The sequence below is a fragment of the Camelus bactrianus genome, chromosome 10 (assembly GCF_048773025.1).
Source record: "Camelus bactrianus isolate YW-2024 breed Bactrian camel chromosome 10, ASM4877302v1, whole genome shotgun sequence".
Taxonomy (NCBI): Eukaryota; Metazoa; Chordata; class Mammalia; order Artiodactyla; family Camelidae; genus Camelus; species Camelus bactrianus.
In genome coordinates, this window is record NC_133548.1 from 7,496,322 (window position 1) to 7,520,705 (window position 24,384).

The 24,384-nt window shown below is 58.1% G+C and overlaps 1 protein-coding gene and 1 long non-coding RNA gene across 5 annotated transcripts; one reads left to right on the top strand and one right to left on the bottom strand.

Annotated features, from left to right (window-relative positions):
* Nucleotides 1-1,917: 1,917 nt before the first annotated feature.
* On the bottom strand, nucleotides 1,918-15,656 carry CCDC88B (coiled-coil domain containing 88B). Of its 4 annotated transcripts, XM_074371815.1 has the most exons (28): nucleotides 15,515-15,656; nucleotides 15,068-15,210; nucleotides 14,809-14,920; nucleotides 14,657-14,726; nucleotides 14,521-14,579; nucleotides 14,342-14,425; nucleotides 14,116-14,259; nucleotides 13,763-13,908; nucleotides 13,556-13,637; nucleotides 13,245-13,403; nucleotides 12,587-12,733; nucleotides 12,288-12,396; nucleotides 11,979-12,115; nucleotides 10,803-11,897; nucleotides 7,688-7,815; nucleotides 7,493-7,610; nucleotides 6,592-6,687; nucleotides 6,366-6,506; nucleotides 5,732-5,988; nucleotides 5,253-5,396; nucleotides 4,868-5,054; nucleotides 4,588-4,733; nucleotides 4,257-4,355; nucleotides 3,919-4,085; nucleotides 3,544-3,759; nucleotides 3,155-3,361; nucleotides 2,918-2,986; nucleotides 1,918-2,121 (listed from the first exon to the last, which is right to left on the bottom strand). In XM_074371815.1, exons 1-28 carry the CDS (start codon nucleotides 15,572-15,574, stop codon nucleotides 2,066-2,068), a joined length of 4,578 nt encoding a protein of 1,525 aa, XP_074227916.1. In that variant the 5' UTR covers nucleotides 15,575-15,656; the 3' UTR covers nucleotides 1,918-2,065. The 4 variants fall into 4 exon arrangements, 3 of the variants coding, with proteins under 3 accessions (XP_074227916.1, XP_074227913.1, XP_074227914.1); XM_074371812.1 differs by lacking the exon at nucleotides 3,544-3,759 and having other exon boundaries at nucleotides 15,515-15,636; XM_074371813.1 differs by lacking the exon at nucleotides 15,068-15,210 and having other exon boundaries at nucleotides 15,515-15,608.
* A 21-nt stretch (nucleotides 15,657-15,677) lies between these two features.
* LOC141578819 (uncharacterized) lies at nucleotides 15,678-21,324 on the top strand. Its single transcript, XR_012509536.1, has 2 exons — nucleotides 15,678-15,863; nucleotides 16,040-21,324. It is a non-coding gene; the product is annotated as an uncharacterized LOC141578819 (long non-coding RNA).
* The last annotated feature ends 3,060 nt before the right edge of the window (nucleotides 21,325-24,384 follow it).

Consider the following 24,384-nt stretch of genomic DNA (forward strand, 5'->3'; position numbering starts at 1 on the left):
CTGTGCCCCAAGAGGGGTGGGGGGAGGTCCCACACAGGGGCTTTAGAGCCCTCCTCTCCAGCGTGCCAGGCCTAAGGGCAGCCAAGCATCTCTGTCCAATTCTTAGCCACAAGCCAAAGTGAGGGATTTCATAAAAATCACAGCCCACTTGCCTCATTTTTGATCACTCCTTGACCACAGCAAATAGGGGAGGGGATCTGTAGGTCCCCTTGACAGACGAGCAGCCTGAGGCCCACGGCCACCTCTTCCAGCTGCTGCCTGCACAGCCGCAGTGCAGCACCTCTCACCCAGTGTGGCTCTCACTCTTGGTGCTGGGCAGGCTAAGAGGGCGTCTGGGTCCCAGAAGCCACCCAGCCCAGCCCAGCTCCCTGTCTGGAACCCCGCAGCCACCAAGACCAAGACCCTCTTCCCCGTGGACGTGCCTCTGCAGGGGAGGCAAGGGGGCTCAGGCACCCTGAGGACCAAGCCCTGTCTCTGGGTTCCCCCTACCCAGAGGAGCACCTACAGGGGCACTGAGAGGGAGCCCAGCCCGACCCCGTGGTGGATTTTCTGACTGAATCTCCTTAAAGCAGAACTGTAAAAGCACCTCAGCCCTCAGCCACCATTTGCAGCCTACCCAGCGCCACACACCCCTCACAAGGTCCTGCCCCGTGGTCCCCAAGCCTGACACAGAGCAGACCTCAAAGTCGTGTCAGAGCCACACAACGGCGGCCTCCTCTCCCTGTCAGGCCCAGAGCCCATGGCCGGCCTGTCATTCAGAGCCTTGTCCCCCTCCCTGGCAATTGACAGGGGCCACCAACAGGGTGGGACAGCCATCAGAGCCCCCACCCTGAAGGACTATAGAAGGGGGCTTCCAGCTGCTCAGCCTGGCCAGAGGCCAGGGGGTGTGCTGCCACCCCACCAGCCTCAGAAGCTCAGGAGGAGGGCAGAGCAGTGGGTTATCTCCAAGGAGGGGCTGTGGAAACCCTGTGAGTCAGGCTGCAGTAGGTCACCATGGGGAGGCTGGCCTGGCCATCCCTCCCAGCTCTTGCCACCCCCAGATTCAGGCTGCCTCACCTCAGCCAGGCAGCCCCACCCTACCCTTGGCGGCCCCAGGTGGCTTGACTCACGTCCTGTCACCCCGGCTAATTGCCCCCTTCCTGGTGTCATCCTAGAGGCCCTGGTCAGAGACCCCAGTGTCTTTCCCACTTCTTGTGTCCCTCCAAAACAGCCCCTGGTACTAGGCGACACCCCAAGGGCTGTAAACTCCCTGGGGAGGGGCTCAGTCCCAAAGGGGTGGTGAGAGAGGACACGGAGGCAGGAAGAAGTAAAAGGAGAGAAGAGGGTACAAGGAGGGGGTGGGGGCAGCCCTCTGGATATTTTACTGCTCTACACCCAAGAGCCCAGGCCCCACCTTTCAAAGCAAAGGCTGAGCCCAGACTCGGACCCCACCCACTGCTGACTACCTGGAACCCTGCCCCTCCCCTCCCAACTGGGACATCCAGGCAAGGGGGCAAGGAAGCCAATGGCCACAGACCCCTGCCAGCAGAGAAGGACTCCAGCCACATGTGTCCTTGGCACCTAGTGGCTCCTGGATGCGACTGGTAGACACAGCACAGATTCAGGTGTGGCATCCCAGCTTTATTCTCGGCTTTATTCTTGGCTTTATTCTCAGCTCCCTCACATTCCAGCTAAGGCTCAGAGATGGGCCCAGGACACAATCCCCAGGGAATGGTCCTTGGCTCCTTGCCTGGACCAGGCAGGGGGCTCTCTTGCCCACTCCTGACTGCCTCCTTCAGCTGGGGGGTTCCCCAGAGACCGCCTTGGCAGCGAGGGCTGCACAGCAGAGCCAGAGCCCCAGCCAGGAGCTGTTGGTGGGGGCCAGCCATCCCCCCTGTCCACAAACTCATCCCTGCTCCATCTCAGGGCCCCAGTGCAGGCTGTGGAGGATCTGGGGGCCCAAGCTTCCGTGTCCAAGGACTCGCCACGAGTGTCCTGCCTCCCGAAATTCCTGGGCTGCCTGGGGCCCCCACTGAGACTCCAGTGTCGAGAAGACTCCACTCCCAATCTCCCCGTCCACGCAGTGTCACTGGCTGAGGGAAGGGGCGAGAGGACGTTTCTCCGGTTCCTGTACCTCGAGGCCTGGAGGGAAAGGCTCAGCTCAGGCTCGCTCCCCAGGGGACTCCCAGACGCCTCACCAGGCCTTGAACATGCCAGGCCTTCGCTTTGGCTGTTCCCTCTGCCTGGAATGCCATTCCCCAGATATGCTGACATGACAGACTCTCACCTCCAAGTCTTTGCTTCAATTTCACCTCCTCTCTGAGGCCTGTCCCGAGCACCAGAATTAAAATTGCGCGCCCCCAACCCCCGCACCGCCACCCAATGCTCCTGACCTCCCTCTCCCTCTTCTTTCTCAGAACATTATCAGCTCCTCCAAGGCTGAGCTGCCCAGTACGGGACTGAGTGCGTGACATGTGGCTGGTCTGAACTGTGATGGGCTTGGGTATAAAATACCACTGGACTTCAGAGACTTAGTGTGAGAAAAAAGAGTATAAAATATCTCATTAAAGGTTTTTTACAGGGATTACATGTTGAAGTGATAACAATATAGGCATAGAGTTAAACAAAATATGTGATTGAAATTAATTTTACATGTCTCTTTTTACTTTTTCTGATGAAGCTAGAAAATTTTAAATCACACATGGAGCTCACATATTTTTATTGGACAGAGCTGCTGTAGATAATTATTATTTTTGTGCATATTATTTACTGTCTCTCACCTCCACATACCAGAATGTTCCCTGCTTTATCCCCAGCTAGCACATCACCTGGCACTTAGTAAAGTTTCCCTGTCAAATGAGTGAATGGGCCAGTGAGGCCTGTCAGGAGCCCAGGGTGGGGCAAGTACTCCCACACTCCCTCCTAGGCCCCTACTCACCCTCTCGGTTGGCATCTGCTTCGTGTTCCACCAGGGTCTTGACAGAGCCATCCCATTCCACGCCAGATCCTAGAAGATACAAGGCAGCCACTGGGCCATGAGGACCAGGACCAGGACAGAGGTGTACAGGGCTTGTGGCGAGACCCAGGAGACAGGAGGGAAGCCCCCTCCCCCAACGAGCTGATGGGTCCACAGGGAGCTGGGGAGCTAACGGGGTCAGGGACCCTTTTCCCTCACCTTTGCCGTGGGAGCTAGGTGCCCCCAGCGGGCCTGGACGCCGCTGTCGGAATCGCTGCCGGGGGGTGTCCCCAGGGCTGAATGACTCAGAGCTTCGCCCCACAGGGAATCTTGAGCTGAGTTTCCGCCGCTGCCCACCTGCCAGAGTCTCATCCTGCAGGCAGAGGGAGCTCTGGGCCCGGCGCATAGGTGCCGGTGAAGGAGACCCTATGAGAGGCACAGGCAGGGAGGGTATCAGAGCAGTGCAGGGCAGGGCTGGGCAGAGCGGAGGGGCCAGCAAGGAGAAGCTGCAAAGGGGCTGCAGGGGAGAGGGGGCTGTGGGAGGAGGGTGGTGGTGGATGAGGGTGGCGACAGGAGGCTGGACCCTTCTGGCTCTGACACTAACTCACTGTGTGACCTTGGGCAAGGAGCTTCCCCTCCCTGGGCCTCGGTTTCCTCTTCTTCTGACTGGGATAAATGACCTCTCACTAAAGTCCCCTGCTGCTCCGAGGTCCTAGGCACTGCTGTGGATGGGCAGGATTGGGTGGGTGGCAGCGCAGGCAGGAGGGAGGTGCCAGCCGAGAGGGATGCAGCAGGGATGCAGGGCAAAGAGCCACTGGAACCATCTGGTGGGGGTGGGGGGAAGTTGCAGTAGGGAAGGCCAACAGGAGGCATGTGTGCAAGTCACACAGAAAGTAGAAACAAGAGGCACTGGCAAGCCCTGGGGAAAGGCAGGGAGGGGGCACCAGCAGGGAGCATCTTGATCACCTGGCCCCCAGACCCACCTGTCCCATCCGCCTCCCTGCCCTCGGAGAGTTCCGTCTCTGGGGGGCCCCCCAGGCTCTCGGTGCTGCCAGCCCCATCGGCCCCCAGGCGCGGCCCCCCATGGGGGCCCCCCTCCCGCCGGGGCCGCATCAGCCTCTTCACCTTGTCTGCCAGCCAGCTGCCCTTCCTGGGGGCAAGAGGGCACAAAAAAGGGTCAGGCCAGGGAGGAAGGAGGGACAAGAGGGCCATGTCGGGGATGGCAAAGGCCAGGCAAACCCTCCGTGGGGCCTGGACCTGAGCTGAGCCAGGGGTCAGAGGGCAGGGCAGGGGCTAGGTGGGGTCAGGAGGGACTGCTCACTTTGTCCGGGGCAGGGGCCCAGGCTCCAGCACACGGTACTGGTCCATGATCTTCTCCACCAGCTTCTGTTTCTCTCGGCGCAGGGCGTTGAGCTGGTCCCTGGGAGGATGACGGGGGGAGAAGGTGGACTTGAGGCCTGGGCCTGAGCACGCGGTACACACTGGTACAACCCTGCCGGTTAACACACTGACATACCCCTGAAGAGACTGATAAACTGTTGCTGCCCAGAGCCCCTGGGTGGTCAACCCCACCCCTCTCCCAGGCCCTCCATGAAGATCTCCCCATAAACAACCCAAGGGGCAGCCACACGGGCCCAAGTGCAGCCTCTCACAGGTACTCGCGCTGCTCGCGGTGCAGGTGGTCCCGGCTCTCCAGGCTGCGCTCCAGGAGCTCCCGGTTCTCCCGGCTCAGCGCCTGCACCTCAGCCAGCAGCTGCCGGTTTTCCTCTTCCTGGGCGCTCCGGAGCTCTGTCAACAGCTGTCAGGGGCAGGCGGCAGGAGAAGCAAGGGGCTTGAAGGGGCTGAGGGTGGTCGCCTTCCACCCCCTCCAAGCTCTCTTCATTCCCTGCCCCGCCAACCCGGACCCCGGCCACCATCCACCCCTCACCACACCTCACACTGGGTGGTCAGCCGGCAGGCGCTCAGGTCCAGCTGCTGGTTGGACTCGCGCAGTCGCTGGCTCTGTGCCTCCAGCTGTGCCCGCTCCAGCTCCAGCCGTGCCAGCCGGCTCCGCAGCTCCCCACGTTCGCCCTGCAGCTCCCCTCGCTCCCTTGAAACCTCCGCCAGCAACATCTGAGCTCTGCAGAGACCAGGAGAGCTGCTCTCCAAGGGGACTTCTCCCCCGCCAGACCCCTTATGAGGGCCAAGAGAGCCATAACGGGGAGAAGAGGCAAAGCAGGACCCCACAGGGACAGTGACTAACTCACTACTAACCCACTTCACAGATGGGAACACTGAAAACTGGCCCAAGAGGGGAGGGCTGTGCCAGGGCTGGTACCTGTCATGCTCGCTCTGCAGCCTCCGCAGTTCCTCCTCCAAGCCCCGTTGCCGATGTCCATCCTGCATCAGGCGTTCGCGCTCCGCCAGTAGGGCCACCTCCTGCGCCTCCACGTTGGCCCTCTGGACCTGCAGCTGCTCATGCCTGCAATGAACAAGGGGCTGAGAGGGCCGCAGAGAAGGGGCCAGGGCAAGCAGGCAGCTGGACCACCTGGACAAGGAGGTCTGCCACCTCCTGAGCACAGGCCCCAAGGCAAAGCCACAGGGCAGACTGCTGAATCAGGTGCCCACCACTCCCAACTACCAATGAGCCCCAGGGTGAGCCCACCCTAGAAGTATAGAAAGCCTAGACACACACAGCAGTGGAGGTGGGTCTGCTGGTGGTGGTGTTTCCCTGGTGGCATCAGACCTGCCTGGGGAACCTGCTCTGGGCAGACACGGGGTGCCCAGAGAGGAGCTGGGTGTTTAGAGGAGGCTCACCGGCCCTGCAGCTCCCGGTGGGCCAGCTCCAGTGCCCGCATGTTGGCCTTGAGGTCACGGTGCCGGGCCAGCAGTCCCTCTAGCTCAGCCTCCTGCCGCCGCTGCAGCTGTGCCAGGGCCTCATGGTCCCGAAGCAGGGCCTGCTGCTGCCCACGGGTCTCCTCCTGGGAGTGCCTCGCCGCCCGTACCTCCTCTTCCAGCACCCCTAGCTTCCTGTGCAGCTCCTGGCCCTGCATCTCCAGTATAGACTTCTCAGCCTAGGTCAGAGATGGGAGCAAGGGCTACTGGCACGGCATCCCAGACAGGAAAGTGGGTAAGGGACAGAGGCAAAAGGGAGACGGCAGGGCAGAGGAAAGGAGAAAGAGTTGTGCAGGGAGCCGAAGGCAGAGGCAGCCGTGGAGGAGAGGGCAAGAGACACAAGGCAGGGATGGGACAGATGGGGCGGGGGTCGGGACAGGGAATCAAGAGGACTGATGGCTGACTATGGAGGAGAGTGCTGCAGGTGGGGCGAAATGGGTACTGACATGAGGGCTAGAGGCAGGCATCGGGGTAGCAACAGGGGAAGGTGGCAGGGTCGGGGGAAGGGGCAAGTGGAAGTGGGCAGGGACAGGGCAGGGGGCAGGCCGTCACCCACCTGCAGGCGGCTGCTGTGCTCCTGTGCCCGCTGAGTCTGCAGCAGCAGCTCCTGGGCGCGCCCCTGCAGGCTTCCCAGCTGCCCCTCCAGGTGCTGCAGCTGCCCCTGCAGAGCCGCCTTCTCGGCTGTCAGCGTGGCATTCTGCCGGGAGGGGAGCCGGGTTAGCAGGCACCAGACCTCTGGGGCACACCTCCCAGCCCCGTACCCACCACGTTCCAACACTCACAATGCGCTCCACCTCAATGAGCCGCATGCTCTGGGCCTCTGTGACCCTGGGCTCAGCCTGCTCCTCGGGCTCCAGCCCCGCAGGGCCCTGGCGCAGCTGCAAGGAGAGGCCCTGGGAGGTCACTCCGGGGAGTGGCGGTGGCTTGGGGATCGCACAGTGGACCCTTACCCACTTCAGCAGCCCAGCCTCCCCCATCACACTCTCCCTGCCCATGGATCCTGCAGCTCCATCACCCACCATCCTGCCTTCTCACCCTCTCCCGGTTCTGCAGCAGAGCTCGGCCTCTGCCCGTGCAGCTGCCTCTGCGCATCCCACTCTTTCTCTGGGCCCCAGTCTCAACACCGCTTTCTCCAGAAAACCTCCCCTGATCAGTCCCACACGTGCCAGCTAGGCGGTCTGCTGGGGGCCCACTGGCTACAGTCACCTGTGTTCTTGCCTCTGTCCCAGGTGGACAGCGAGCTCCCGGGGGCGGAGACCTCACACCGGGCCCCATATCACACCAGTGCTGAGCGCTGAGCCCGCACGCAGCACGGGGCATCAGAAACAATCACTGACTTAGGAGAACAGTCATCAAGCTCAGGAAGTGGTGGGGCTCGAGCAAGAGAGTCCCCGCTGTTGCCTTGGAACAAAGCCACCAGGCTCTGTCCGTTTGAGGAAGTGGGGAGACAAGGCTCAGATGAGGTCACACGGCCTGGCAGAGCTGCCTAACTCCCAGCACAGTGCTCCCTCCTACAGCCCCCCAAAGGCAGGGCGCAAGGCAAGCAACTGGCCAAGAATTGAGGGGCAAGACCAGAAGGGCCACTGGAGGGACAGAGCCTGCTCAGCCTGAACGTCTGCATGCAGGATTGGGGGGTGGGGGGCGGTGGCGAGGCCCCAGCAACCAGAGCAGTGGCGGCCTCACCTGGAACAGTTCCTCCTCCAGCTGCTGGGCCCTCCTTTTGAGCGCCGTCAGTGCCTCCTCCTTGCTAGTGGCCGCCACCTGCAGCTCAGCTTCCAGCCGCTGCTCCAGGCCCTGGTACCTGCCAGGAGGGATCTTGGCACTGGCTCTTCCCCAAGTCCTGGTCTGCCCTTCTCTGCCCCTCAGGCAATGTCCCACCTCTGGTGCTGGAACTCTTGTTCCCGCAGAAATTCCTCACGCTCCAGAGCCGCCTGTTCCAGCTCATTCTGCAGATGCTCCAGCCGGGCCCCCAGCTCCTGGCTCCGCACCACGGCCTTCTCTAGCTCCTGAGGGCAGGCGGAGCAGGCTCAGGACCAGAAAGGCAGATCACCACCCTCACCCAGGCCTGAGAGTCAGGAGACTGGGCTTTCTGTCCTTGCTCTGTCGTCACCCTGAGCAAAGATCTTTAAATCCTTTGGGCCTCTACTCCACCATCTGTAGTGGGAGCAAAGCCTGGTCACTTTGCAGAGTGCTAGGAAAGAGGTAGGGATTGTAAGCCTGCTGGGGTGTGAGGGAGGCGCCTGGGCCAGGAGTCAGAGACACTCGCTGGGCAAGTATTTTCACCTCTTTGAGCCCATGGTTCCTCATGTGCCTAGTGACAGCTGGACGCGCCCTACGTGCTGAGGCCACACGGGCCATGTAAGGGAAAGACAGGCTCGGAGGAGGTGGGTCTGCAGAGCACCCTCAGCCACAGGGGATGGCCATAGAGTGCAGGAACTTGGTGAAGGCGAGGCCTAACCACAGTGGGGGCTGGGAGGGGGAGGGCCAGGATGCTGAGGGCCAGGCCGCCTATGACGGTTGGGCCATACCATTGCAGAAGTGGGTGGGAGACCCACTCTGGCCTGTAGGCCAGAGAGAGAGGTAGGTCAAACCATTCCAAGGTACAGGTACGGGGGGCCCTGGCAGGATGAAACCATGGGGAATGGCCAACTATGACCAGCCACCCCCCCCAAATCTTGCCCTCGGAAACAGTCTACCAACTTTTGCTCTCGTCTCCCTGGCTTAGCAACCCCACCCTGCCCACCCACGAGCCACTGCTCTTCCAGGTATCCCTGGCCACTGCCTCTTAATGAAAAACTAGAAGTCCAAGAGGCCATGCTGCCTGTGGCCAACAGCCACCAGAGCCCAAAGTGGAGAGTAGGAAGAACTGTGGTGCAGATAAAGACTTGCATCTCGGGCCAGACCCCTGCCCTGCCCCTTCTGGCCCCAGCCACAGCCCTCGGTGCCCCACCCACTGTGCCTCTGGCCCTCCACTTGGACAACCCCCACTTGGAGACAACCATCTTGGCCCTGCTTCCCTGGCCTCCCTGCCTCTGGCCAGCACCTCCTCCTGCATCACATCGTTGTCACCAGGAACTGCTCCACCAGGAAATCTCCCCAGATTCCTCTTTGTCCTCAGCTTCTTCCACCCTCTTGGTCCTTGGAGCCGGCTCTTCCAGCCAGCCAGCCCTACCCTCACTTCGCTGCCCGCTTGCTGGCACTCCCTCTCCATACTGAGTGCCAAGCTCTCTACACTCATTATCTTACAGGATCCTGGGATGCAAGTATCATTTTTATTCTGGTTTTACAGGTAAGGAACCCGAGACTCAGAGAGGTTAAGTAACTGGCCCCACGCCACACAGCTGATAAGTAGGGGGTCTGGGCTATAACCCAAGTCTGTCTGACAGCATCTCAGTCACCTCCTAGAGAGTGGACCCCAGAGACAGCCCCTCAGCCTTACCATCTCATCGGTTACACCTCCTATTTTCACATTTCTGAGGCTTCCCCTCCACAATCCCCGGCCCCAGGCCAAGCAAACAGTGTGTTCCCTACTTCTCTCCATTGAGAGGGGTCTCAGAGCAAATTATTTCTCCTCTCTGAATCTCAGTGTCCTCGTCTGTGCAACAGGGATGAAACTAAACTGCCCAGCGGGAAGATTTCATTCCTCATCTGCAGCACACCCTCCACCCAGCACTGGGCCCCACTGGTCCAACCCCACTTCCCATGGCTTCATGGGCTCCTCTGCTTTCCCTGAGGAGCCTCCAGGCCCGCAGACCTGACTGCTCTGCTCACTTTAAACCCTCCAGTGACTCCCTGCTGCCCTCAAGGAAACAGCTGCAACTCCTTCCTTTGTTTGGAAGGAAGACGAAGCCCTGCCCAACAGGAAACCTCCTTAAGGAAGTCTCAGTCTTACCTCCCTCCACAACCCACCTCACACTCCACCTCTCCAAACTTCACCTCCTCCCGGCTCACTGTAATTCATTCTCTCCCCTCCTCCAGGAAGCCTTCCCTTATATGTCCCAGCTGGAGTCCAGTGTGCTTCCTGGACCCCCTTGACTCCCTGCCCAGTCCCGTCTCCACCCCAGATTGAGCATCTCCTGGAGGATAGGTGCACTGGCTGCTGGTACAGGGCCTGGTGCCAAGGAGTCACCTGGAAACACACTTGAATGAATGAATAGTGGGGTTTCCAAGTCTTCTCTCTCCTTCACTCCCAGTCCCAGCTCCAGCCAGCCTCACCTACCACCTGGACCACTGGCACTGCCTCCTAATGGGCCCAGGTCATCCCCCAAGACGACCCTCTTCAACCCCAGCCTCACACAGGTCTGCCCACACCCTTGGGTGAATTTCCCTGCCTGGGGATGGAGTACTGACACCCACAAAGCTGGCCCAATGCAACTCTCCACTTTCCTCCCATGTGTCCTGAGCCCCTGAACATCTCTGATGCCTTCAAGTCTTTGCACACGCTGTTCCCCCTGAATGGAATGTGCTTCCCCACCTAGTAAAATCTCGATCATTCCTTAGAATCCTCCCTGAAGCCTCCTTGCCCGAACCCTGGCATCAGCTCCCCCTTCCACAGGCTCCCGCAGCACTTTGTCCTCAGTAACTAACATATCTTGAGCCTCTGCCCAGCGTAAGCTAGGCTCTTCACACCATTCCCTCCCCGTCTCCCAAAGACCTGCTGAGGCAGCTTCGAAGAGCACCTCCATTTTACAGAGAGAGGCACTGGGGCGGAGCTGAGTAAACCGCCACAGTCAGAGAGCCAGGATTTGCGGCCAGGCTGTCCAGCTCCATGCCTGCCTCCTACAGCCACCCCATCAGAGGTAGGGAACATCTGCCCCTGTCCCAGGCCAGCCATGCCTTTGGAAGGCAGGAGTGGACTCTGCCTTTGTGTCTCCAGCCCCAGCTCAGTGCTGGGCACTCAGTGGCTGCTAATGGAATTAATAACCCCAAACCCCAGCAACTGGCCTGAAACCCTGTTTCCTGACCCTGAGCCTGGCTGTGAGCCCCCACATACCTCCTGGAGGACCTGCCTCTCCCGGCGCTCCCTCTCAGCCTCCTCCAGGTGCTGGCGGCCCTCGCTCTCCAGCACTTGCAGCCGTTCCTCAGCCGCCTCAGCCCGGGCCCGTAGTCTGGGCCCCTCTCGCTCCCATAGCCTTCGCTCGCGGCCCGTTGCTGCCAGCGCCTCCGCCAGTGCCTCTCGCTCCCGTGATGCAGCCTCCAACTCCCGACCAGCTGCCTCCACGGCCTCCCGCAGCCGGGCCAGCTCTCCGGTCTGGGCCTCTACCTCCTGGTGGGCCTCGGCCTCTGCCCTCTGTGCCTGAGCCAGCTCCTCGGAGAGGCGGGTAGCCTCGGTGCCTCGGGCCTCCAGCTTCCGGGCCTGGGCCTCCAGCTCAGCTCGAAGGGCCTCAGTTTCTCTCCTCAACCGCGCCACCTCCAACCTGAGGGCCTCCTGCTCTGGGACAACACTGGCCAGGCTCTCCCCTGGGATCGGCCCCTCCCAGGCCTGGGCCTCATGAGCCCCTTCCAGTTTCTGCTGTGGTTTTTGCTGGACTGGGTCCCCGACCACCCCCTCCAGCTTCTGTTCATGCTCTCTGGCTTCTGTTTGCCCATTGAGTAGGTCCACCTTCTGGCCTGGGGTCTCCTGCTCCTCCAACTGAGCACAGAGGCTGGGCTCCGAGAGTCCAGGCTTGCTCCCGGGGCCCTCCTGTCTCAGCCCTGGGGCCTTGGGCACCGACTCCCCAGTCTCTACTCCCAGCGACAGCTGAGCCTGAATTTTGATCTCTGGACCCTGAGGTAGAGCCACAGAGACAGGGGTCTGGAGACAGGCTCCATGGCCAACCCCCTTCGGGAAGTCCTGTGCCTCTATGGCAGGGTCTGACTTCTGGAGCATCAGGTCTACAGGAACGATGGCAGCCATCTGTGGGGGCCTCTCCACCACCTGTGAGTCTGAATCAGATGCCAGGGGAGCCAGGTCCAAGGTCTGGAGGCCTTCATCCGCTGCCTGACCAACGAAGCCCTGGGGGCCATGGTCTGTGGCCAGGCAAGTCTGAGGAGCTGAATCTGGCTCTGGAACCACGGAGTCGTCGCTCTGCTCCTCCAGCAGGGGGTGCTGAGGGCACGTAAGAGGGACGGTCAATCCCAGAGGAGGACGCTAGGAAGGACCTGCTGATGGCTGGGGGAGGGGACTCACCTGGCCACCTGGCTGCCCCTGCAGCACCTGTAGCAGGCCCCGAAGCTCCTGATTCTCCCGCTCCAGGGTCCGCAGCCGCCCAGCCTCTGCCTCCCTCACTTCATCATGCAGAGAGGGGGCCACTCCTGGCAGGGATGCTGGAGTGTGTGAGATGAAGTCAGGACCCCTCCCCTCCCGTAGCCCTGGCTTGTCACATACACCCCCCACCCCGACACAGCTAGGGGAAGGGCATGAAATCAGAAGCCATCCCACGGTAGCTGCAGGAAAACACACCTCCCACCCCAACCCCTCCACAGGGGCTCCACTCACCCTCCCCAGGAGAGCCTGGGGGTGGCTCCAGGCTCCGCTGAAACTCCAACTCCAGCTCCACATTCTCCTCTGTCAGCTGGTCTACCTGATGCCGCAGAGAGTCCAGCTCCTGCGGGGAGGGCAAGGTCAGACAAGCCCTCCTCACCATGGCCAGACCAAGTGTGTGGGCTAGAGGGTCACTAGAGGAAACTGTGAGTAGGAGTCACAGGGATCACCAGGGAACTCTGGAGGCCACTGTGGTTATGGGGCGGGGGGAGTCACAGTACACTGAGAGACCAGGGTCACTCTGGCAATCTCACCGCTTGGGTCTCACCCAGCCGGGTCCGCAGCAGCAGGTTCTCCCTCTGGGTCTCATGCAGCCGAGCACAACGCTCTTGAGCAGCCTCCAGCTGCTCCTCCAGCAGTGCTTTAGAGGCTTCCAGAGTGCCGGAGAGCACCCGCTCCTCCTGGTTGGGGAGCAGAGAGAACCAGCGACGTGATGCTGCTGCCCCCAAGCATTCCAAGGCCACAGACCCTGGCTCCCCTCCCCACATCCGCCCCTGCACCCCAGACCTCTCCCCTCCATCTGCCCCTCCCTCTCCAGCGTCTCTCCAGGTACCACTTCCCTAGCACCAGGCCTCGCCCCTTCTTCCCACGAACTGCCTTCCAAGGTGGCATCCTTCTAGACCCTACTTATCTCTTATTGCTCCAGACACTTCCTCCCCTACAGTTGGCCCTACCCTCCTCTCCAGGACCTACCCTAACCTACAGCCCCACCCACTCTATTTGCCCCATCCTCCAGAGGGCCTATCCCCAGACACCACCTCACCCATTTCTCTTAGTGGTGACTGTTTCCTCCATAAGGCCAAACCCTCTCGAGCCTAGGCCCAAATTCTCTCCTCTCATAGCCCACCCACTCCCTGGCAGGCCCCGCCCCCTCCCCACGCCCCGCCCCCGCGGCCCCGCCTCCCGCCTCACCTCCAGCTGGCCCTTGCAGGCCTCGGCCGCCTGCAGCCGCTCCCGGCAGCGTCGCAGCTCCTCCTGGAGGCGGGGCAGGCGGCCGGCCCGCTCTCGCAACGCCTCTGCCTCCTCTCTGTACAGCTCGGCTCGCTTGGCCTGTCCCGACAGCGCCTGGGCCTGGGCCAAATGATGCGGAGCTGGGAACGGCCAGCCGCTAGCCAGAGAGATTAGGACGGGAAGGAGCCGGGTCGGGGGAAACCAGAGGAGGGGGAAGTGCGGGGAGAGGGTTAGGGAAATGCGGCGATGGCGGGGAGCGTCTGAGAGCGCACCTCCTGGCGGAGCCTTCGAATTTCGGCCTCCAAGCCCTGCACCTCCGCCTGGGAATCTAGCATCAGCTCGGCTTTCTCCTCCCTGGAGGGAAGGGATACAGGAGGGGTCTGAGGACCCCTTCGTAGGCCTGATCCCGACTGGGACCACATCCAGGCTTAATCTGTTACCCCTCCCCCCAGGTCTCCTTCCCAGCCTGTGGCACTCACAGCTCATGTCGCAGGCGCCGCAGCTGGGCCTTGGCGTTGGCCAGTTGCAGGGCCAGGTGGTGTGAGGGGCCCTCTGGAGGAGTCCTAGCAGGAGTCTCTGGCAACAAGGGGGCCGTCTTGCGCTCCAGCAGCAGTTCAGCGAGCCGCTGTGGGAGGTCAAGGGTCAGAGTCAGGAGTACCCCGTTCCAAGACCCCCACATCTGCCCCCAGCTACCGAAAGCAAGGTGATCTGGCTGCTGCAGCCTCCTGGCCCAAGACCTACCACCCCAACCCCATACCTGGGTCCCAGTCCCCATCTACCACACACACCTGATTCCCACGGTTCTCCTGTTCCTCCACCTGCCGCCCCTTACCTGGACCCCCACATCACGCTCCCTCGCCAGCCTCAACAGCATGCCCATCAGGCTCCGGGACAGCGTCTCCAGCTCCGGAGGTGCCAGCTCCCCAGGCTCAGGCCCAGCCAGCGCCAGCACAACGCCTGCCCCAGGCTGGGTCACCTGGAGGCACAGAGAGAGCAGTTTAGCCAAAGAAGTGAGAGGCAGGGTGTCCCCGAGTGGCGGTGCCAGTCCAAAGTTGTACCTCCTGGATGGCAGCAGCCAACTCACTCTGGACCTCCAGGCTGAGGCCCTGGATGTGTCGGATGAATAGTTCCCGGTGCTCACACTAAAGGGAGACAAGGAGGCAGGGGAAGAGGCTGATGCCAGAGTCTCCCACCTCTGCAGCCAAAGCTGGACCCTCCCCTTTCCTCCCCTACTCACCTGCACTGATGCCCCCAGCAATAGCCTAAGAATGCCTTCCAGCTCCTCCACCGCCTCCTCTGCAGGGCACAAGCCACAAGGTGTTAACGGGCAGGGGGAGGGGGTAGAAGCAGGAAGGGGTAGTGGGAGAGAGCACCTGAGAAGGGATCAAACCCCAGGGTCTGGAGGTCTGGTGGTGGTGATAGGATCAGCAGCTGCAGCTCCTCCTAGGGTGGAGGGGGTGGGAGATATGAGAGGGGCCTTCCCACAGGGGGCTCCAGGCTCAACCTCCCCCTTCCAACCCCTCACCTGGTAGAAGTCCCTCAGTCGTCCCCACAGGTGGTTCATGTTCCACACCCGCCAGGCTGCAGGACCATCATGGCCCCTAAGCATTCTCAGGCCCCCTCGAGACCTGGGGGCACTGGGGCGATAGGCAGGAGGGGTAATTGAGGACCCATCTCCCCTAAGCCAGGCTCTGCCCACCGCCCTCGGGCTCCTCCCACCAGGCTGCCCAGCCCCCTCCCCTAAACCCCTTGGCAGCCACCCCTGATCCTCTGATGCCCCTTACATGATGCCCAGCACCCGGAGGAGCAGGGCCCCATCGCTGAGACGCAAGAACCTCTTCTCCAGACAAAGCGGCCCCTCTCCTTCCTCCTCCTCTTCCCCCTCGGGCTCCTCCACCTCCCCCACCAGCCCGGCCAGTCCCAGCGCCTGTGGAACACAAAGGAGTCAGCTGGCCTGGGTGGGAGCTCCCCACCAGCAGAGTGAATCCTGAGCCCGTCTGACCTGCCCCCTGAGCCCATGCAGCCCCCTCGTCACCAATTCCCTGAATGCCAGTGGCCCAGGGTCTGGCCCCCTTTTCCTGCTACACAGCTGCCTGGACTTCTCCATTCCCCTCTTGAGCCCACCCCTCCCCTCTGGCCCCAGCTCTGCCCCGCTCTCCCCCAGCCCCAACACCAGCCCCTCCCTGCTGCTCACTTCCCCTCCGCTGCCCGCCCTCCCCCTACCCCCTCACCCAGGTGGCCAGGCTCCCACTCAGGAAGTCTCTGATCCTGGGCCCCTTGCTCCCATCCATGACAGGGTCAGGGTGTTGGTCCCCGCTGTGGTAGCTACACCTGCCCCGAGAGGAAGAGGAAGTCCCCGGCTGGGGGATCCCAGGCCCAGCCACAGACACCCTGTGCAGCTTCCTCCTTCCGGGTGCTGACAGACTGTGCACCCCCAGAGTCTTGCCTCAGCCCCCCTCGCCGCTCCGCATCCTCCTAGCATCTCCAGCAGAGCTGGCCCAGAGGTTAGCCAGGGAAGGTGGAGTCAGGGCCACCCAAGAACAAGGCCCACAGCTTTCCTGGCTCAATGGACCATGGCGGGTGAGTCCTCCACCTCTCCGGGCCTCAATTACCCAACTTGAAACCCAAGTGGGTAACCTTGGCCTTCCACCTTCCAGGGCCTCTGAAGGGGCTCCAGGACTTCCGTGATGAGTCTTGGTGCCTACACTGGCATCTTTTGATTTGCCCAGCCTCTCTTTCCCATTGATGTTTCTCAGACTTACCCAAACCACTCTCCTGACCCATGAAGCCTGGGAGATGCCGCCTCTCACATCAAGTCTCCTCTGAACCCCCACCAGAAGTGAGTACCCCTCCTTGGACCACACTCTCCCCCATATTTTATATACACAGGACTGAGATGGGACATCTGTCCTGTAGGCTGAGGGAAACAGACATCACACGTCTGTCAGATTCCAAATGTGCAGGAGTTTTCTGAACACTGTAAACAATTTTTTTTGCTTCTATTTTCCTTTTTCTTTGTGCATCAGAATTATATATGAAGAGAATCTATGTCTAAGTCAAAAAGAGCTCCTTGGGGAAGGATAAAATAAAAATTCTAGTGATGAAAGCACCCTGGGACGCAGTTAACTGGCAGCATTCCTTGTTTCCTTAGTGGCAGCTTTTACAATCAATGACATCTTAAATTTGATGAAACATGGAGCAATAGTGCAAACCCAGGCTTACCATGAGCCGGTCCTGGTTACAGCTACTTTACACTTACTAACTTATTTGCATTGGATTGGGTATTAAATGGGGACTAGGGATTATCTCCAATTTACAGAGAGCGAAATTGAGATTCAGAGAGGTTACTAACTTGACCAAAGTCACACAGCAACAAAGTGGTGGTCTGACCATGCAATGGGAGGCAGAGCAGGGTTGTTAGCAGAAGAACCTAGCTAGTTGTTTGAAGCCTCCTGAGACACATCTGAAAATGCAGATAATCCCCTCAGAGTTGTTATGAGGATTCCATGAGCTGGTGCCCAACTTAAGCGGTCATTAAATGGTCCCTGGTGTGGTTATTATCTTTAGTTGTAATAATATTAAGGACCCATCCAGATTTGACCCTCTGCGAATCTTATTTGCATCCCTCAGGGATTCCAGCCCAGGATGTACTCCAGAGTGCCTGCTCTGGGTTAGCCAAGTGTGGTGACGAGGCCTCACCTCCTGGCACCTGAGGGCCCCTGCCTTGCTCAACTGAGTCATACTCTTCCTCCAGCCTCCTCAGAGGCAGGGGCTGTGTTGCCCCATTGCTCTTGCCGATTGCTGTCACATTGGTCACTCCAGACATGCCAGGCTACACCTCAGTCTCTCAATCTGGTTCTGCGACTTGGTTCAGCTGAGTCAGGCCCAAGGAGGCTCGAAGGGGAGGGAGGAGGTGGGGGAAGGGCTCCCTCACCAGCTGACACAGAGCTCCTGGGATTTCTGGATTTCAGGGCTCAGTTAGCTGTTGAGGGATGTTCATCAGAGGCTGGCAGTGGTCCCTCTCCTTAGGCTAGATTTTTCCTTTAAAACATTTTTCAGATGCATGATTAAAAGAAGTCAAGAGGGGGTAGGGTAAAAACAAAATAAGTAAATAAATAAAATAAAATAGGGGGTAGGGTACAGCTCAGTGGCAGAGGACCTGCTTAGCATGCATGAGGTCCTGGGTTCAATACCCAGTACCTCCACTAAAAAAAGAGAGAGAGAAATAAAATTTAAAATTAATAAATAAACCTAATTACCTCCTCCCACCAAAAAAAAAAAAAAAAAAAAAAGTCAAGGTGCTTAAAAATATAGAGAAAAAAATCAAGTCTCCCAACCCCAAGTCCCCAGCCCCTCATTGGCATTTTCTGTGTCCTTCCTGAGCTGCAGCTCCCATGTCCGTCTATAACAGGTAGATGCAACCACACCCAAGTACAGTCCACCGTCTGCTTCATTTCTGTTCCGAACCATTGGCCTTGGCCTTTTTAAGGGCTACGTAGCATTCTACTGTGCTGCTCTCCCATCATCTATTCAGCTGTCTCTGGGTAACAAAGACTTTAACTATCTGCATCTTTTGCTATTACTCCAGTGCCATAATGACCGCCCTTCTCAGGTATCTTTTTCTGGAAGTTTTTAAGGAGCGTTGGTGCCCACTGCTGCCAACATGGGGAACACCAGGAGACAGGCAAGGAGCAGAGAAAGACAGACAAACAAATGGACAATGTCATCAACTGCCACCGTGTCCCAGCAATCTTCCCGCTCAGGGTTCACCTTCCCCGTCGGCACAGGGTGGGAGTAGCAAAGATTTCATCTCCCAGTTTCCTTCTGGCTTTGAATTCTCTAGCCCTGGTCCAACCCCTAAAAGGCCAGAGGCAGGAGGGTACTGGGGCTCCAGGAAGTAGAGTCCAGGAAGGCCAGGGCAGGTGGCAGCTGGGTTCAGCCGGTGCCCAGGACCAACCAGAGCTATGTCAGAGAATGGCTTTTTCTCCCTGCCTGCAGTGGGCCCCGTGCCCTGCCTAGTACCCCAGTGGCTTGCCTGGGGCCCAGCTCCCTAACCAGATGGTTCAGGGCCCCAGGCTCAAGAACTAAAATCAAAAAACAGCTCTGGGAACTTCTGGGCGCCTGACCCTCTGGTGTTGGGTCTGAGGGACTCCTTCTTCCCCATCCAAGTGTCTGAGAAGGGGTGATTTTCCTACCCACCATTTGGGGGTGGAAATAGCCAGAGTAGGGCAAGAGCGGAAAGGCCCAGCACAGCGGCCCAAACGAGCTGCCCAGGTGGGAGAAGGCAGTGGGAAGCCGGAGCCAGGGAGGGTGGGGCCCAGGGCCATCTGCCAAGTGCCGGGCCAGCTGCCCGGGGACTCAGGGTGCGGCCTACAAGGCCTGGGACCCAGCACTGAGAGGACATGGCAGAGCCCAGCCCCGACTACCTGACACTCGGTCAGCTCTCCCTTCCTGCTCTCCTCAGGGCGCCCCCATGCTCCGGAGGGCCCTGCCTGGCCCTAAGCCTCTTGCCAAGACTGGCACCCTGGCACCAATCCTTCTCCCAGTGGCCTCCAGGAGTCGTTCAGAAATACTGACTGGCTCGTAACCCTTCCCTGCTTAAAACCCTTCAGTGATTCTTCCCTGTACTTTGAATCAAGTTGCAGCCTCTCAAGGGTAGGGTATAGCTCACTGGTGGAGCGTGTGCTTAGCATGCCAGAGGTCCTGGGTTCAATCCCCAGTACCTCCATTAAAAATAAATAAGTAAATAAACCTAATTACCTACCCTCTCTCCCTAAAAATAAACTAAAAATTACAAAATTAAAATTAGGGAAGGGTAGAGCTCAGTGGCAGAGAGCATGCTTAGCATGCACGAGGTCCTAGGTTCAATCCCCAGTACCTCTATTTAAATAAAATAAACACACCACCCCTTCCCCACCCAAATGAAAAAAAAATTAAAATAAAAATAGAAGTTTTAAAAAAAGCCTTTCACCCTGACCTCCTCCGAGGCCCAGCAGAGCGACCCCAGCTCACCATGGACTTGCACTTGCACACCCCCACTTCCTCTGCCGCACACCATCTCCGGACCAGCTTCGTCAGTCTCTCTCCTGCCCTAGGCACCTCTGCACTTGTTGCTCCCCAACCAGTAACACCCTCTCTAGCCCACCTCCGCGCACACCCTCGCTCTACCCCCATCCAGCTGCTTCTCTCCCTACTGGTTTGCCTAATGGCCTCTGTCTCAAAAAAGATTTTCCCTTTCTAAAGGAGACCCCAGTCCTTCTTCCCTTGTAGTCTTATTCTGCTCTGAAGCTTCCCTTGTTCGCTTCGTCTGCTCCCCACTAGAGTGGGAGCTCCATGATGACAGGAATGCTGTGGGGTCATCCAGGGCTGCAGGCCAGGCCCCGGAGACCATGAGAGCGCCAACATATGCTGACCCCTTGCCCTTGCCGGCTCTGTCCTTCACGTGTATTAATCACTCAATCCCCTCCACAGCCGTAGAATATAGGGGCTGTGATCATCGTCGCCTTTTATGATGAAGAGACTTAACACAGAGAGGTTAAGTCACTCACTTAAGGCCACACAGCCAGGAAATGGTAGAGCCACGACACAGAAGGCCGCCGAATTAATGTCTTTGAACAAATGAATTCCTGTTTCAGAGATGAGGAGAGTGAGGCTCAGAGGGGCATGGGGATAAGGAGGGCAACTGAGAGTAAACGCAAGTCCTCAGGCTCGCTCTGAGAGCTGCATCTTCCCCCTGGTACCCACTGCCTTGTCACAGCGGGAGGGAAGGGCTGGAGCCCAGAGCCCAGTTAGCAAGCACGGGGAGACCAGTGCCAAGCCCCGAGGTTGCCAGCCTCCCCCATAATTAATGACACACATATCAAAGACAGCTCCGAGGTACCATTAAATATCCATTAAGCGAGCAAAAAAATAAATCCAGAAGGTAAAACTGGGGCTGGCACACTGTGGGGAGAGGGGCACATGCACACATCCACAACGGCCCTTAAAACAGCCTCAGAGTTCCTAGACACCAGTAAAACCGCCGGTGCCCTTTGACCCAGCATTCTTACCATTTGGGAACATGCTCCAAGGAAGAAGCCCAAGAGGAAACAAAAATAGAAATGTATCTGGAGCTGCCCCTAGCCAAATCCTGGAGACACTCAGTGTCCACCCAGGGAACCCACCCGTGCTGTGCAGCGTGGTCAGAATCCCTGTTTTGCCCTCCCCTGGGCAGCTCAGTCCTGACCTCTCCTGTCTGCCTCAACTTTAGGCCTTAGCACAGGCTATTCCCACCACCTGGAACACCCTTTCCACCTCTGCTCACTCGGCTCTCGCCTATTCATTTCTCAGCCACAGCCGGAAGTCCTTTTCTCCCTCCCACCACCCCCAACCCCGCCACGGTAGGGTAGGGTAGTGGGTAGGGTTCTGTAATACCCTAAACGACCAACCTGTGCTTCTTTCTGGTCGTCATAGTTTCACCACACTCTTTACAAGGGCTCACCTGGAGTCTGGCGCCCCCACTAAACTGTGAGCACATCGAGGTGGGAACCAGAGCTACGCAGGCACTGCCCGCTCTGGGAGAACACTACTGAAGTAGTGCCCTGCAGAGGCGCCGCCAGGGCCGGTGCCCCGCACATGCACTGCTCTGTCGCCAGGGCCCCGCACAGTGCCTGTTGCAGAGATGACTCTCATCAAACAGCTGCTGGATGCAAGATGCTGATGTGACTGTGGGGGTCTTGTGCAACCCCAGAGAACCTGAACATACTTTCACAGCTACATGAGGACGTGCACACGTGCATCGCAATGCTCAGAAGAGACAAGCAGATTCATCCTGGGAGAAATCACTGAGATTAAAAAATCCATCTTAGGGGGAGGTTATAGTTCAAGTGGTAGAGTGCATGCTTAGCATGCGTGAGGTCCTGGGTTCAATCTCCAGTACCTCCTCCAAATGGAAATACATAAATAAACCTAATTACCCTCCCCCAATAAAACAAACAAACAAAAAAAGAAAATTAAATGGCCAATAAATAAAGATATACTAAATATCACTTTTTTAAAAATCCATCTTTGTAGTGGTGATAGTTGCACAACTTGGTGAATAGACTACAGACCACTGAATTGTTCACTTTTGAAGGGTGAATTATATGTCAAAGAAACTCTGTCTTTGATAAAGCTGAGAGTGTAACCCACATAGACTTGTTCAGAGAAGGGACTGGAAATGGGCTGTTGTCCTCAGCAAATGGGATTGACCTGGAGCCTCCAAGGTAGAGTCACTTGGGCAGGAATAGGAAAGGGAGGGGCATCCCATTGTGAACATTGTCAGGGAGATGCTGAAGAGGCCAGAGCTTGGAGAACCCACAAGCTAAGGAATCAGGGTGACGGTGGAGACTAAAGTTGCAGGGACAGAGCTTGAGGATATGAGGCAATCACACAAGGATCTGAGACAACTTAGTATGTGCTCCTGCCAAGGCTGATGGGAGTAGCAGGGAAGTGACATTGTCCCTTGGGAGGCCCTGGAGCACCCCCGCAAAGTTTCTTCTGCTCAGAGGCAATCCCCTCAGGTGGCCCACACTGCTTGTTGTCCACCCAATATCCTTTCTCCCTTTCTTGTTTGGTAATAGTACCCCTGACTTTTTAGACACATGGCACCCTGGAATAAAGTCGATGTTTCCCAGCGTCTCTGGCTGCTACTATGATCATGTGACTAACTTCTGGCCAACAAGATTTAAGCGGAAATGATACAGGGCAGGTTCCAGAAAACCCTCTTCAGAGACAGCTGGTATGGGCCTTTTATCTCCGATTCCCCATTTCCTCCTTCCTGCTGGCTGGACTTTGGCTGTGACGGCTGGAATTCAAGCAGCCACATTGGATTGTGAGGTAGAAGTCACATGTTTAAAATGGCAGAGTGGCAAGACAGAAGGAGCAGGGGTCTCTAATAATCATACAGCTGCCATACTAGCCCTAGATTATCAACCTTCCTACTGCATGTCTGTGAGCTAAGCCTCTGTATTAAGTCCCTGGTATTTACATCCCTCTCAGGCAAATCTAGTTCTAATTCAGAACCACTATGGTCAAGTTTATGCTGAAATGATGGGAACCAATATCTGGGAAGCTGGAGAGCTTTCTCTCTCCCTCCCTTCACTTTTTCACTCCCTCCCAAAACACGTTTGAGTATTTCCTCTGTTCCCCACCTTGAGCAGGGCACCTTACCTGTGTTAAGTATAAAAATATGATCCCCAGCTCAAGCAGGGAGAGTTGATGCAAATATTAATAGCAAAACAGATTGATATACGTGTTTATTAATGCTAAGAATCTGTGCATTCACACAGATGTTACCCAAACTTCTCTAAAAGAGACACACACACACATACTTTCTACGCTGTCACTCCTTGATGCCTGGGTAGCCAAACCCCAACCAGGACCAGCGGGGTGTGTTCTCTTGGGGCCAGTAGCCTCCAGTGCTCTCAGGCACGGTGCCTGCATGGCTGCAGCCCCATCCTAATGTAGGCCAGAAATGGGGGACCCCTTCCACCCTCTCATTCTCTCAGAAGCTCAGGTTTGATTCTGCAAGAGATGAGAAAGATTCCCCCTGGAGAGATCTTCCCAGTTCCTTAGGTGTCCCAGTGCAGGGCATGTGTTCAAAGGAAAGGGGCATTGCTCTTCTCAACACTTCAAAGGAATTCTTGACCCAGAAAAGGCCCAGAAGCGCTGATGCTAAGTCAAATCCTTTGCCTCCTAGGTATAGTTGCTGCAGCCTTGGGCTGGTCAGGACATTTTATTTATGGATATGTTAGGTGGATGTTTGGGGGTGGGGAGTTGGTTGATTGGTTTTAATGTTGGCCCTTTGGCCACCAACAGCCCAGGAATGTCATGTCACCGCTCTGCTAAGTGTAGCCCCAGGCCTCCAGAACTTGCTGGTCCAGGTTGCCATGGCCTGGCCTGCCCTTATCTATAGGCCTAAAACCTGACCTCTGCCCTGGAGGAGGTGTCACAGGCTAGAACTCTTGCCACATGATGGCCGATCTCGGGCCTTCCAGCACCTGAAGCAGCTTCACAGGACACCCCCACCCCAGCAAGCTGAGGCTTATGGACAGCAGCCAGGGTCACTGAGGCCAAAGGCCCACCTGCACCTGTACCTAACTCCCATCATGCTGTCCAAAAGGACCACCCCAGCCCTGGAAGCCCCCTCATCATGCCCTAAAGGCCCAGCCAGTGGCAACAGGACCCTGGAGGGGACACTTCCTCTCCGAGGACTCACTGGACCTCAGCCAGCCCAGATGTGAGGCCAGGAGTGGAGGGAACAGGAGCTGAGTAGCAAGGATGGAACCTGGACTTGCGCTGATAGTGAGGAGCTGCTGGGTGGCACAAGGTCTGCAGGGAAGCAGAAGAAGGGTGCCAGCCCGTGGGGAGCCCATTTGACCCGCCATCTACACTGGCAGACACAAGGCTCTGAGAACCCAGCTGCGGACTCAGTCACTCCCTCTACCTGGGCTCTCAGGGGGCTCAAGACCACTCACTGGTGTGCACACAGGTGACTATGGGGGAAACTCTACATATGCCTCAGTTTCCTCCTTTATATGACCAGAGGATTAAGAGGGATAATGTCTGGGAAAGTAAGGACCTTCCTGCCTTCAAGTCCAGGAGAGTGCTGGGACCCAGAGGCAGGTTACAAGGGCTTGGGAAACCCCCTTCCCTGCCCCAGCCCATGACCCCTCCAAGGAAGCTGACCCCTCTGCTCAGAGCCCAACCACATGGACACCACCCCAACCACCCAGCCCCTTAGCCCTCCAGCCAAGTGGCCCCCTGGACTCACCCTTCCTTCCAGCACCCAACAGTTCCCTCGTCACAGCCTCCACCTCCTGGCCATCACTCACCTGGTCATCAGTCCTTTCCTGCGCTGCCCACCTGGCCTCTCCCCTGCCTCCCACCCACCCCACTTCAACTCTACCTCTGCACAGGAGCCCAGGTGGGAATCTGACCTGTCACTTCCCTGCAGAAATTCTTTACTGGCCTAAGGCACTGGCAGGGTGAAAGGTAAGCAGCTTAGGTCTTAAAAGGCCCTTGCCCTCCTGGCAAACTCTCAGCAGCTCTACTTCCTGCAGCAACTTGGGCTGTTCCACCC

Bases quoted from the DNA above. Each gene is read 5' to 3' on its own strand.
- CCDC88B (XM_074371815.1), bottom strand. From the start codon at position 15,574: ATGGATGGGAGCAAGGGGCCCAGGATCAGAGACTTCCTGAGTGGGAGC. The intron at 15,211-15,514 runs GTGAGGGGGTAG...TGTGTTCCACAG, and splicing joins GTGGGAGCCTGGCCACCTGG to GCGCTGGGACTGGCCGGGCT. The intron at 13,638-13,762 runs GTGAGTGCCACA...CCTTCCCTCCAG, and splicing joins CGGCGCCTGCGACATGAGCT to GGAGGAGAAAGCCGAGCTGA.